We start from the raw sequence: 13309 nt of genomic DNA, 5'->3' as shown, positions 1-13309 counted from the left end.
GAACCTGATGAGCCTTGGTAGGAACTATATAGGAAGAGAAGCATAGGGAAGTCACAGACGGTTTATGTGGGAACTTTCTATGTGCAATAGCATATTGTCTCCGTTAAATTGACATTGCTTCTGTGCTAGGCACAGGCAAGGCACTGGATGGTAACTGCATTCAGAGCCTCTAGTTAAAAGCTGGTGCAAACTGACACAGCTGTACCCTATGAAAATGTCCCAGAGCCATCCAAGCTCTGATATATTCCTGGGCCTGAATTTCCCACTTCCTCCTTCTCCCATCCTTGACAGACATACACATCCCTCCAAAAAAAAACCTCAAACAAAACCCCACAAACTGTGAATGAGATGTTCCTGAGAGTAAAGGTGAAGAAAAATGCATTATTTTGCCTGTGTCAGCCTCTGGACGTGTTTCCAGTGAGAGCCTGTGTACCCTCTCTTTGCAGGGGGGAGGGAATATCTGCTGTGTAAGAGTGGGCTTCTTGCTGTCCTGGCTCTGGACAAACTCAAAGTTCATGACAATGTCTGCTTTTAACATAAGCCCAATAGATTCTTGATCCTGCTTACAGTTCAACTCTTTAACCAAGAAATATTTAACCAAAAATATTTAAGTGTCCAATAGTTTATAGGGAAACTTGTAAAATTCGGTAAGTATGCAACAGAAGCAGGCTTCTCATACTTTCAGAAGAAGGTAAAGGCATTGTTATTTTCTCATAGCAACTGCAAGTTTTGGATGGTTGGGCAGAACCCAGGCTCCTAGTTTAAAAAAATTACTTTTTGTTCCCAAAGTCTTGAAACTATGCCAGAACAAGAAAACTCAAATAAAATGCTTAGTGTTCTGAAATTAAAAGATCAGTTTAATTAAAATCAAATTAGTTAGTCATTCCTTGGAAGTCCAGGCAAAGTGAATATGCCAATTTGCTGTGCAATAGCAGTGAATCTTAAATTCATAATCCTCCTACAGGATTTGTGTGTCCCTCCAAAGGAAAGGACACACAAAGAAAACATTTTTCAATTAAATGAATTTGCTGGACAGAACTATTCCATAATTACTAAGCAGATGATTCTGTGATTAGGTCTCATTGTCCGGAGTGGCTGTTTCTTGAGCAGCTCTCTTTACGGGTGCAGTTAGTTATGGCATGTTGTCTTACTGAATCACTCGGGCCCACTAGAGCTCTGTTAGAAGAAATATAGCTAATTCTGTTGGTCAGAAATTGAGAGAAGTAATTCAAGAACTTTAGTTAGTTTTCTTTTTTTTTTGTACCTTCTGTTTTCTTTTGCTGTTCCCAGTCACCTTTGATACTCATACACGATAATAAACCTGATAGCATTTTATCAAGCTTTAGAAGTTATCTGTCTTAAACTTTTGTCTTCACTGTGGTGAGTTCTGGACACTCATGAAGTGGAAAATATTTTCTAGTAATGCAGCAGTTTTGCTCTACATATAATTTCTAGGAAGGTAGTTGTGTATACATCCTCACATGTTGAATGAGCATTTACATTTTGGAAAGGTCATGGAATTTGAAGCCTTAATCTGAAAGTGCATCCTGTAGTCATAAGGTCTTTTCTAGAGACTTTGCTGTGGCCCATTTATTCTGCTTAGAATGGGTATGATAACCTCCTGTTGGACTGCAGTGTGAATATCTAAGGAAGCTGCAAGACCCAAAAGACAATAATTTTTTAGAAATGCATTGAAGCATATGGGAGATTTTTTTATCCTAGCAACTTCGTGATTTTGACATCCAGTATTCCCAGAGCTCCTCTTGGGGAACATTCACACCACCTTGTTTTAGAATTGCAACCAATATAACAGTATTGGAATGCTGATCTCCACAGACTTACTGTGTAGTGTATGCTGTACCCCTCTTATGGAGAGGCAGAGGGAGAGCAGCTGCTCCAGGGAGCAGCTCAGCTTAGGCTTCTGTTCTGTGCCACATCCTAGACTTGCCCAACTCCTCACCTTTCCCCATCCTCTGTCAAGGCAGCTGAGGACTTTTCTTTTAATGAGGAGCCATGTCTGTGACTGACATACCTTGTGTTGGGTGGTAGGAACGCTCCTTTTCTGTCCATTTTGGCATCTCTCTGAAATGCAACAGTTGAAAAATAGGAGAAAAAAAATAGTTCACTGCAAGCAAAAGTTTCTCTGAAACTGCTAAGAACTCCATAAATTTAGTAGTTTTAGAGGAAATTAATAGGAAGAATAGGTGGTGAATACAAGTCTAAAGTTATATCTGTTTTTGTCTGCAGAGAGGAATTTATAATGTAGGTCTCTTCACTTTGCATATGGAGAGCTGAGTGCTCTGTAATTTTTTTAAACAATTTTTCAATAATTGTCAGTGCAATTACAAGAGGTATGAAAATACAAATAACATGCCAATACTGTGTTGAAAAAAGCCAAACAAACAGAAATCTAAGTTTTAATTTTTATTATGGAATTTTATATAGTTTTTATATTTTAAAAATGTCAGCTCAACACAATTTTTGTGTATCCAAAAGCCATTAAAAGAACCCCAAATTTCCATAAAGTTCACTTTTTCACTTCTTCCTATTTCAGGTAAAACACAAAATATTCTTGACCTCATTTTATATATTTCTTGGCTTCCTTTATTCAGTAATGATTCTGCATCATGACAAAGCAGAAGGGGCGGTGTGTGTGGCTATGCTTGAAAGTAATATTTTTTCTGGAAGAAGGTCGTATTGGTAATAAAAATTTTATTATATTTTTCATTTGATTCTGATTTGTTTTTTCCGCCCTGAAACATTATTTCTCAACAAAACAAGTGATCTATATACAAATCTAAACTTTTAACTGTTTGTAAATAATTTGAAGAGGAGAAAATCACAGTATCCTCGTATGTAAAAGGATTAATATTTCACTGTACTTGGATTTATTCTTTTTTTCTTTTATAACTTAAATTTTTTTATTTACTTTATTTACATAAGATATTTGTAGATTGTCATTTGGAATTATAATAGTGATTTGACAAGGAGGCTATATCCAGTTTTATATTATTTTTCTATAACATTGTAGTAGATATTTTTTACTGTAAGAACTGTACTATGCAGTCTGGTGGTTGGCTGGTGCAGCAGTTGTGTGCAGTTGTGTTTCAGTCTTTTGAGGAGACTGATTAGGTTTCATCTTTTGAATTTGAGAGCAGTTAAGCTGGTTCTTAATTGATTTTGGAGAGACCTGCAGTTTTGGGACCAGAAGAATGTTCTAATCCCTGAATTTGCTGACAAAATTGTATCTGGAAATCTAAACAGGGAATTCATTTAAAGTTGCTGAAAGAGGACTTCATGGAAAACTTTGAAAATCTCAAAGATCACTTTCTTACAAAAATGTGAGAGAAAGATAGGAAAAACTCACAACTTTTCTTCCTCATGAGAAGAGGGTTTTCAGGGAGTGAGAGATCAGGAGATAAACAGTACCAATTTGACAGTCCTGGCCTTTTTAGAAACTTTTTCTGTCTTGCTGCAAAGAGGCTGCCAGTGATAACTGGTATAAGAGTTATCCCATCGGGTAGTGGTGGTTTGTTGTAATCTTCATATCTGCAATAGTAAATCATGCTTGGCAGCTGCAGAACATGAGAAATCCAGTCCAAAGACAATTAGCATGTTTTATTAGTGTAGAATAAACTTCAGAGTTAATGGGAGTTGCCTGGCATCATTAAGAGCCTGATTTTCATCTGTGCTGAACTTCTGCATATTCAATGGAAATTAGTGGGGTTTGGGGCACTTACTGTCTTTGCAAAAGGTGTGGGCAGGGTGAAGGTTGGAGCTCAGCACAGAGAATGCGTGAGAGCAGCTGGCACAGTCCCTATTTCTCTCTTCTCAGAAGCAAAAGCATTTGCCTCTTATTCTTTCCTGTTCTGGCGCTGTGTTAGTTCGAGGTCATCACAGAAAATGTATTTTGTATTGCACTGCTCACTGAGGCCTTTTCCTCTCCTCCTTATTTTTGTCTGCCTTGTACATACTTGCAAAACGTGATGGTTTAAATTGTATGTTGATATGCAAATAGTTTGCAGTGCTTATTGTGACATTTTCTTTTCTTTTTTCTTTACCAGTGTAAAACTCTCTCTGGAGTCTGTGATCACATAATCTCGCTCTCTTCTGACCCACTGGTTTCTCAGTCTGCCCATCTCGAAGTGATCCAGCTTACAAACATCAAGCCAAGTGAAGGGCTGGTAAGAAGTACGCAGTTAATCAAACCCACCATCCAGGATGAGAAAGTGATTTTTTAAAAATCAGTTGAATATATGGAAAGGAATAGGGCATTTTAGCCTTTCCTGTTTTAAAGCTTGAAAATAGTTTGATTACCCAGGCTAGTTTGGTTTCTCATGCAGCTGGGCCACCAGGGATGTATTTTGTAAAGCTGACTGAAGTATGCAGAGAGTTCAGTGAACAGGGAGAAATGAGTAAGAAGTTCTTGCCATTTATACTAGCTTCTGGAAAATGGTTCAGATTGTTCTAGGATCTTGAAGTCTGAAGGGATTTAAATTACTAAGATCAACTCAACCAAGAAGTTCGCGTGGGCTTGTGAACAAAATCTGTCAAATTCTGGAAAATGTTTCATAGTATCTCTGGGTTATAAAGCTATTTTATGTTATTCAAGGGCTCTATAGCCCTCCTGATAAGTAACTCATTGAATTTTATTGCAAGAACTCTGTATTCTTAATCAGGTGCTTGTAAAGGCTCTCAGTGCAGCCATCCTGTGTTTGTTTTTCAAGAGATGACCATTGATCTTTTGTTTGCTCAAGTAATCCAACACCCACTGCATGGAAAAAGCCAACACTGATAACAATTCTAGCTGCATGACTTTACGTCTCATAATATCTCTTCCCATAATTTTTGAAGGTAGAGTAGAAGGTGATCAGACTACCGTTAAACATTTTTTTGCCTAAAGAACGAGCTTTTGTAGCTTCTGCCCAAACTTATTCTCATTCCATTTTCTTGAATCTTCTTGAAGAACTGTACTCTTTGCTGCATGATTTTAAAGTTGTCTGGACTTTGTACTTTTGGAGAATATTTTGGTTTGTGGGTCGGTTGTTGCTGGGTTTTGGTTTGATTTATTTTTTTGACAAATCTGGTATACCAAGGTATTTAGAGCAATTGTACACTAAATTAATTTTCTTTCTTTTGGAAAATCACTACTAAAATATGAGAACAATCCCAAACACTTGGATGAGTAAATATTGCCCCATCCTTTATTTTAGTCTGCAATTTGTTTTCCCTTCCTCTTCCAGCTTTCTTTTTTATCTCTGAATGCATTTCGAAGTTGTCCTTCAGGATATCAGCTTTTCATGGATTCTCCCCTCCCTCTTTTCCCTGCCCTTACTCCTGTAATTTTAGCTCTTATACCACTTCACTGCAGTCAACCTTTTGAAATCCTATCTTCTACTGTAATTAGGAAATCTTCTTCCCCTTTCTCTTGATCACCTTTTTATGAGTTCTGTCCATTTATATCTGAACTGTAATTTTTTTTCTTTCTGTCTTTGTGACTATTTTGTTGTGGTGTTTTCCCCTCATTTAAGTCTTTGTGTCGGTTGATGTTAACCATTACTGACTGAAAAATGTTGAACGGTTTTTTTGTAAATAAGAATATGTTTCATGGGGCTGTTCCTGCTGGGTAGTTGATGAGAGAATCTCTTTCCTTCTTTGTGCCTCTGTTTTACACCCTGTGTCTGTCTTGTCTGTTTAAACTGGAAGCTCTTCAGGCAGGGTTTTTTCTTTTACTGTGTTTGTGAACCAACTCAACAGGGTCTTGATGCTGACTGAGGATTATTGTGTCATTGTCATAAAAATAATTATATGTATTTTTTTCTGAAAAGGCTGATAGCAGTCATGCAGTATACAAGCCTTAGAAGGATACAATGCTATTTTGACACAGTCATATTTTTTCCCTTCATCCTTGCCCATATTCCACTATTCTGTTGCCTCTGCATTGTGCCGTCTCCTGTAGATTGTGAGCTCTTCAGAGCAGGCACCAAGGAAGGTCTGTTTGCATGAGAAGGGTGAATATCATAACCTTTCTCTTTGTATCAGTGCCAATCTTGTTAACAGATCACCTTTGTCACATTGTTCTTGGTGCTTTATATGCTTTTGGGTTGTTGGGCTTTTGTTTCTTTGTTTTTTTAAACTAACATCTTTCAATTAAGATACAGTGAATGCATATCAGTACTGCCCTATTGAGTGCTAAGTGTGTCAGTAAGAATTTATGGTGGAGCTTGGAAGTGAGAATATTCTCTGCACATCACAAGCACTTGGATGAATGTGAAGCTGGATAACTTCTGGACCTTCTTCCAGGATTTGTGCAATTATGGAGGTGGAAATATGATCAACTTTCCTGTAGATTTTTGACCTGCATGACAGTTCTGTGCTGGCTCTACCAAGCACTAAATAAAATGTTCTATAAGGACGGAAAGGCTTCAAGCAGAAGGAAAAAGACAAGGATGACTGCTAACTAGGAAGATTTTTTTGTCACCTATCATAAACAGAATATCTAACATGTCTCAAATTCCATAGCTAAGAAGCTAAAGTAAATCTGGGAGAGAAAAAGGAAAGAAGAAGAGAAGGAAATTAAAAGTTTGGAACTCATGGTAAATATACGATGGAATTAAGAAAATGGTTGAAGTTTTTACAACTTAAAAAAGATTGGAGCACTATCAGAATGTTTTAATAAGCACAAATAGTTCCTTCACTGTGTTTGATCTTTTCTTGTGGAAACGTAAGTATTTGTCAGAGGTAAATGTAAATTGTCAGACCAATACCTGAATGCAGAAGGAATGTGTAAATGTGTTGCAGGGTTTACCATGTCTTATAGATATTAAAACTAGCTACCATCTATGACTAAATAACTTGTCAAGCAAGTAAACCTGTCAAGCAGAAAATGTTGTGATGTGGGGAACCTCTTGTGTACTGGGTAAAGCAATGTTATGGGTCTGTTTTGGGATTGGTGTTCTGGTTTTCTTTCCCCTTTCCCCCCCACCCCCATCCCTGGTGTCTTTCCCAGGTGACTGGATGCATTCATGTGTTCTCCAGTGAGTGTTGCTGGGGGAAAAGATACTGCATAACCACTGCGGGCTGTAAGGGTGAAAAGAGTTTTCAGGGTAGAAAGTTATTTAAAAAAACCATAAAATGGACTATGTGGTCAGCTTTGCAATCACCAGCCTGCTCCCATGTGTGATCCTCTCTTTTTTCCTTTTTTTTCCCTTTTTTTTTTTTTTAATTTGAGGGCTTCTGAGTTGTTTCCTCTGTATTAGTGAGCAGAATTTAATTTTGTGTGTTTTTACTCTGCTGATGTTCTACAAAGAGACAAAACTGACTAGCTTAGGTAGTATCTTTTCCCGTGAAACAAACTTAAAAATATTGCTGTTAGATTGAAAACAGTGAGTATTAAGACAAAAAGCAGGAAGCCAGGTTTTCCTTGAGTAGTTTTTCTGCAACAGTCACTTCCTATTTTATTTTTATTTTATTATAGGGCAGAATATCAGAGAACTGTAGCAACGGTTAATCTTGAACTTCAATTTTTTCATGTTCATATAATCACTTTAATCCCAGTCAGGTAAGGTACTGTACTGTGTGTTCAAGCTTACTAGATTCAGAAATGCAAAGGTAAATCCACGAGAACATGAGAGTGATTGGTCAGAGTTCCTTTTTACCTGTTGAAGCAAACACAAAAGACACCTGTCATCTAAAAAAATCACTAATAGAATACAAGTCGTAGATACAACAGGGTATGGAAACTGATTAAAGGTGCACTGCTGACTCCCTTTCCAGGAATCCAATGTACTACTATTCCTAATATTTCTCCTGAATTTTTTTTTGTTTGAAATACTGGAGAAGCTGGGAAATAATTATGAACAGGATTGTGTGAGCTGTTTGGGGTTAAAGAGGCACGTGCATCTTTTGAGGGCTCCATTAAAATAGTGTCACAGTGAAAGTAAAAACGTGCGTGATAAAATGGAATTAGTATCTTCTTTTCTTTTCTATCCAGCATTGCATAAAATATTTTAGAAGTATATCATATTCTGTTTTCACTGTTATAAAAAAAAGGCAAAAACAAAGAAAGGAAAAAAAAAAAGAAAAAGTCACAAGGTCTCTTTTCTAACCCTTAACTGAATCACCAAGATAAAATATAATGTTTAGTTTGAAATTAGAGTTCTACCCATAACTGGTCAGAATAATCTCGCATGTAATTAAGCATGGCTTACCTGTTCTTTAATCCAGACATACATTTATTCCTGATTATTAGGTTGGTTAGCTTATGGTTATTTTAGTCATATAAACCGAATTACCTTTCCTTCCATTTGATGTAACTGATTCTTGTAAATTCTTAGGGACCATGGCATTAACTTTGAATACCTAAGATGCATATCTAACAATGTTTCAGTACAGATGAACAGCACACACTGATCTCCCCTGTATTCTTGATTGCTAAAAGTACTGTTGATATTGCGCAGCCACAAGGAGGCAGAGAGGGGGAAACTTGTAAATACCTTGGGTATTCTTACTTCCATTCCAGATAAAACAATTGAAGCCAGAGACATTCTCTTCTCTATACCATTTCCCATATATTGTTCACTTAAAAGGAGGAGTGGAGGAACGTGGCTAAAAGGGGCTCAGTTTTCTGTTGCAGAATGTTACCTCTCCTCATTTAAAAGCTGCTCTATAACAAGAATTATTAATTCTTGCTCTTGCAAAATTAATGTGACATGATACTAATGTAACATTTATTAATTTTACACATGTGCACAAAATACAATCTGAGATGGGGGTTTTTTCAACTTCTCTCTTACCTCTTAATGTGTGCAGTCTTGATCTTAGCCTTTAAAGAGCATTCTGCAAAAGTTCTTTTTCCTCTTTTCTTTTCTCAAAGTCTTTTACATTTGTGGAAAAGACTAGATTGGATGTGAATTGCACTTCACTGTGATAGCACACTTGGATGACGTAACTATCCTTTGGAATAATGCTTTCCACAAAACTAAACACTGCATAGCCATTGAGTGTGAGATTGTATCCTCAGCTTTCACCCTGATGTTTAAAGTTAAAAGCAGTAACTCACTAATTTCTTCAGAAGTTGCTCTCTGTGGGGACCTGACTCAATGTTCCTGTCACCATGGTCACTGTGATTTTAGCTTTTGCCATGTTGCAGGGTGTATGGCCCAGTCACTTAGATCTGGATCCTGAGAGGGATTTAGGCCCTGATTGTTGGTGGTTTGAGGGCAGGTTTGTGTGCTAAATAACAGGTACCAACATATCTCAACCTCTTTTGTGGCTCCTTACACTTTCTGTAAGATGTGTGTATCTTAGTGTTTCCCTACCTCACAGGGGTGTTGTGAGGATAAATGTATGAAAAAGCCATTCTATATTTGAGATAATTAAGTGGAAACTGCATGATGGAGCCAACCGATGGACAAATTACTGAAGGTACATAGAGACACTGGAAGTTTAAGGATGATGCTAGGGGTTTCTGACTGTGTAGTAATGAGCTTGATTTGTTACCTAGATGATCGGATTCTTGATTTGTTACCTGTGAGCTGTGGCAACTCAACAGGACAACTGGGTTTGATGCCATTACCCCCGTGTAATTGTGCAGAACAGAATTCGAGTTTACTTTTGAGCCCCCTATCCTGAGAAACTCATAAAGTCCCTGCTTTTTTTACTGGGGATATTATCCACTTTGTTAAGTGAGGTGTACTCCCTTGTTTCTGCTACCAAAATGTCTGTGAGTTCTAGTCCCAAATCAGATTAGTCCAATCTGATACATCCTCTTTGCCTCTTTGCCATACTTATTCACTAGTAAGTGCACTCTGTTCCTCAGGTAGGAACAGATTTCTTTGTGGCACTGTGATTAAAAGGAGAAAAAGTCTACGGAGAGGATGTTTACCTGCTTTCATGAAGTGGTTGGGGGAAAGGAGATTCCTCAGAAGTTGTTGAATGCTCAGTGTCTGTCAATTATGTCTACTTTTTCCTTCTCTCGGTATCATAGTGGATGCTGTTAAAATGTTTGAATTAAGGCTTGATGAAAAAGCATATTTGAGACACTGTCTTAAACTACCCATGCAGGAACTTCTGTCTGTTCATAAGCTATCCCTCCTTCTTCATATTTTTTGAAAGAATTGGGATAGCTAACAAAGTTGATGTTTAAGTTTGCATCATTGAGTTTTATAGCTGAACTGCCCGCTGAGATGAGTGGGACTGTGAGAAAATCTTGCAGCCATTTTGCAGGCACAATTCCGAGTGGTCGTTTGCAGTTTGAAAGTTACATTTGTAGTGTTGCCTACTGTAGATTCCAGATCTTTTAAAACCTAATCTAGTTTTCAAAGCAAAATGGAAGTATTGGTCATACTAAGGCAATTTGTAATTTTGGGGATTTTTGTAATCAGGTGTTGTTATATTTGTAGTTGAAGGAGTGTATTGAAAAAACTGGGAAGTATATATGGACACAACTGTGGCAAAAGTTTTAGTTTCCTGTTGCTAATTAGGGCCAAAATAATTTGGGCGGTTCCTCTTGAAGTGTATCAAAAAGCACTCTCCTATTAGAGACAAATTCCTCATGGCATGTATTAAAATCCACAAATCTTAAAGAAAGCAAAAAGAAAAGACAGATTCTTTTAGAGATATGCAAATTTTGTTTGGATGGTGATGGTTTGTGAAACACTTTAAAAATTCTTTCCCATGATGTCTTTTTCTTAGGGTATGTACATTAAGTCAACATATGATGGTCTCCATGTAATTACTGGAACAACAGAAAATGTAAGTATTGTTAATACTGTATGTTCAGGCCTGGAAACCTTTTTGACCTTACCTGTGGTTAATGCTTTCCCTTTGCTATAGACTACATTTTGCTTGCAAACGTGTGCTAGTTGGCTGTTGGGGACCAGTGGCATGTTGGACAGCAGAGATGCTTGTGCTTGTTTAACACAGAATTGAAAGAGTTGTTCCCAGTTAAGGACCAGGGGAAGCAATTTTGATTTGTTCTTACCTAAAATGCTGCAGTTGATCAAGACAGGAAGCAGCTACCTTGGAGTTATTTTGCTCTGTGAATAAAAGATAAATGTCTATATTATGTGTAGGCTGTTATGCTGGAGTTTGCTGCAGAATTAGACAAACAGCTTTTATATTTTCCATCATTTTGTAATAAATGAATGCATGAGAATGGACATCCCCTTACATTGACAAATAACCATATATTTCTGCATGAACTTCTGAGTAATGCCTGTAGAAAGGAACACTTATTACCAGTGTACTAATTCTCACTAAAGGCATTAAAGATCAAGTAAAACATAATAGACTACTTTTCAAAAGCCTTTGAAATACAACCTCCTTTCCTTGTACACCATATTCAGAGAACTGACTGTCTGTTAGGAAGTGAGTAAAACGATAATTTTGGGGGGAAAGGCTTCTATCCATGATCTTCAATTAATACAGAACAATGCTAAACAACACCAAACTGTTCCATAATGATTTAGGCGATCTCTTTCAAAGATTTTGATGACATTTTCTTGAAATGAAGCTGTCAGAAATGTTTGTTTTATCCTGCTAGTGTGTCATCCTGTGGGAAATGCAAAATATCTACCTGGTATTTACAGCTGCTGCATCTGATCTGCTGTGAGGTTCTGTTAATATCTCAATAAAATAGGAAAATTGTTTTCTTCCTCTCATAGGAGCTGCAATCTGATAGCCTTTTTCCTTTCTGTTTTCTGCTGCTGCTGTGGGCAGAATATCCATGGGTTATAACCAATATATATAGATATTCTGCTGTAGAACTCGTGTAAATACCACCTGTCTTAAAATAAGGAAAATTTTAAAAAAATCATCCTTTAAATCAAAATTCTGGAGAGTCAGGCCTACAGCTAGAGGCATCATCAGTGAGATTAGCAAAACTAAACAAACCCAACAGAACCATAGTTGAGCTTAATCTAGAAAATATATGAAATAAAGAGAATGGTTTTTACAGTTGAATTTCTCTTGGATTAAAAAAGGAACAATTTCTCTTCATGACTTACTAATGGATTTAATTTCCCAGGGGCAAAGATAAAAATAAAATCTTAATGCATTCCCTCAAAACTCTTATCTTTTGTGATTCATGAATATAATTTAAAGCTATGTCAGGAAGCTTCAGTCATGATGACTTTTCTGCTGTTTTTACTGACTCTTTCACTCACTGTGACACCCTGGAGGTGCTCACAGTCGACCAAGAAACTGCACTCTGTTGTCAAGGGAAAAAGCCTTTGTATGTTAAAGCATTTGTGAAAATGAGTAGTGCTTTAGAGAAAGCAGGATGTCTCCTGCTTTTAAAAACACAGTCACTAGCTGCTTCCTTTAACACACACACACACATAAAGTTTTGATTCAGATAGATGGGAGGAGAAACATCTAAGCAGCATGGCCAGAGCAAGATCATGATAGTGCACATATGAGCTGACCTGCTGATCTTGACATGTTTACTGCTTGCAATACAGTTTAACTTCTAGGAAACAATAAAAATCCAAAATCTCTTCCATTTGAAAAAAATTTTCTGTCCCTTTTCTTTCTGACTCTGCTCTTCCAAGTGAGACACCGGCAGACTTTTTTGTCTGAAAGATCCCAGAAAAGCACAATGTCTTCGTGTTAAACACAGTAGCATGGTAATGTAAATGTGAGATAGTAGTTTTGTAACCACAGTTGTGCTTTTTCTGTTTGCCATTTGAGATGTTTGATGTCCAGCTGCAAAGCCCATTATAGTTTGGATCTTGCTGTTCAGCATCAGGAGTCATCTCTCCCAACACATCAGCCCTGCAGATCAAAGCAGCTGAGCTCTGAAACTTGAACTGTGAGAGAGCAGTGTTTCCTCACAGGTCACTGCTTCTCTCTGGTGGTCCTGTAGCATTAGCATTAGCATTAGCATGAGCTTTCCAGTTCATGTCTTCTGTCTTTTTTTTTTCTTTTTTGGAAGTAACAAATCTAAAGTGTGTATTGGTCCAGAAAGAGATTTTAGGTTTCTTGTTGAGTAGCCCTTTCAGACCATGTTGGAGAGATTATTTTAATTCATGAATCAAATGTATCCTTCAAATAAAACCATTTTGTCCTTTGGTTTTCCAATAGAAAAGAGTATTTTTCTAAAGAAATAACATGCGGTGCATCTCCAGCAGGAATGTAGCTTTGAAGGGTGTGCTTCCAGTGTCCCCCTTTCCTGTGCACTGGTTGGGTTTGTGTGGCACCCTTATCTCAGAGAAGAGAGGCCTTTTAGAAGAAATAACAGCAAAGTCTCTGGGCATGCAGCAGATGTGCTCCAGGGCGTCTAAACTGGACTTTCAGACAGTGTGGC

General features: G+C 37.4%; 1 protein-coding gene across 1 annotated transcript in view; it reads left to right on the top strand.

Annotated features, from left to right (window-relative positions):
* The window catches only part of CNKSR2 (connector enhancer of kinase suppressor of Ras 2), a 159853-nt gene that overhangs the window by 48970 nt on the left and 97574 nt on the right, over positions 1–13309 (top strand). Inside the window, 2 exon segments of the mRNA XM_029964754.1 lie at positions 4065–4184; positions 10696–10755. Coding sequence (XP_029820614.1) covers positions 4065–4184; positions 10696–10755 — 180 coding nt within the window.

Source organism: Manacus vitellinus, unplaced genomic scaffold (genome assembly GCF_001715985.3).
Source record: "Manacus vitellinus isolate BGI_N305 unplaced genomic scaffold, ASM171598v3 scaffold_7_pilon, whole genome shotgun sequence".
NCBI lineage: Eukaryota > Metazoa > Chordata > Aves > Passeriformes > Pipridae > Manacus > Manacus vitellinus.
Note: the sequence above shows the minus strand (reverse complement) of the source record. Positions and strands in the feature narration are given on the sequence as shown.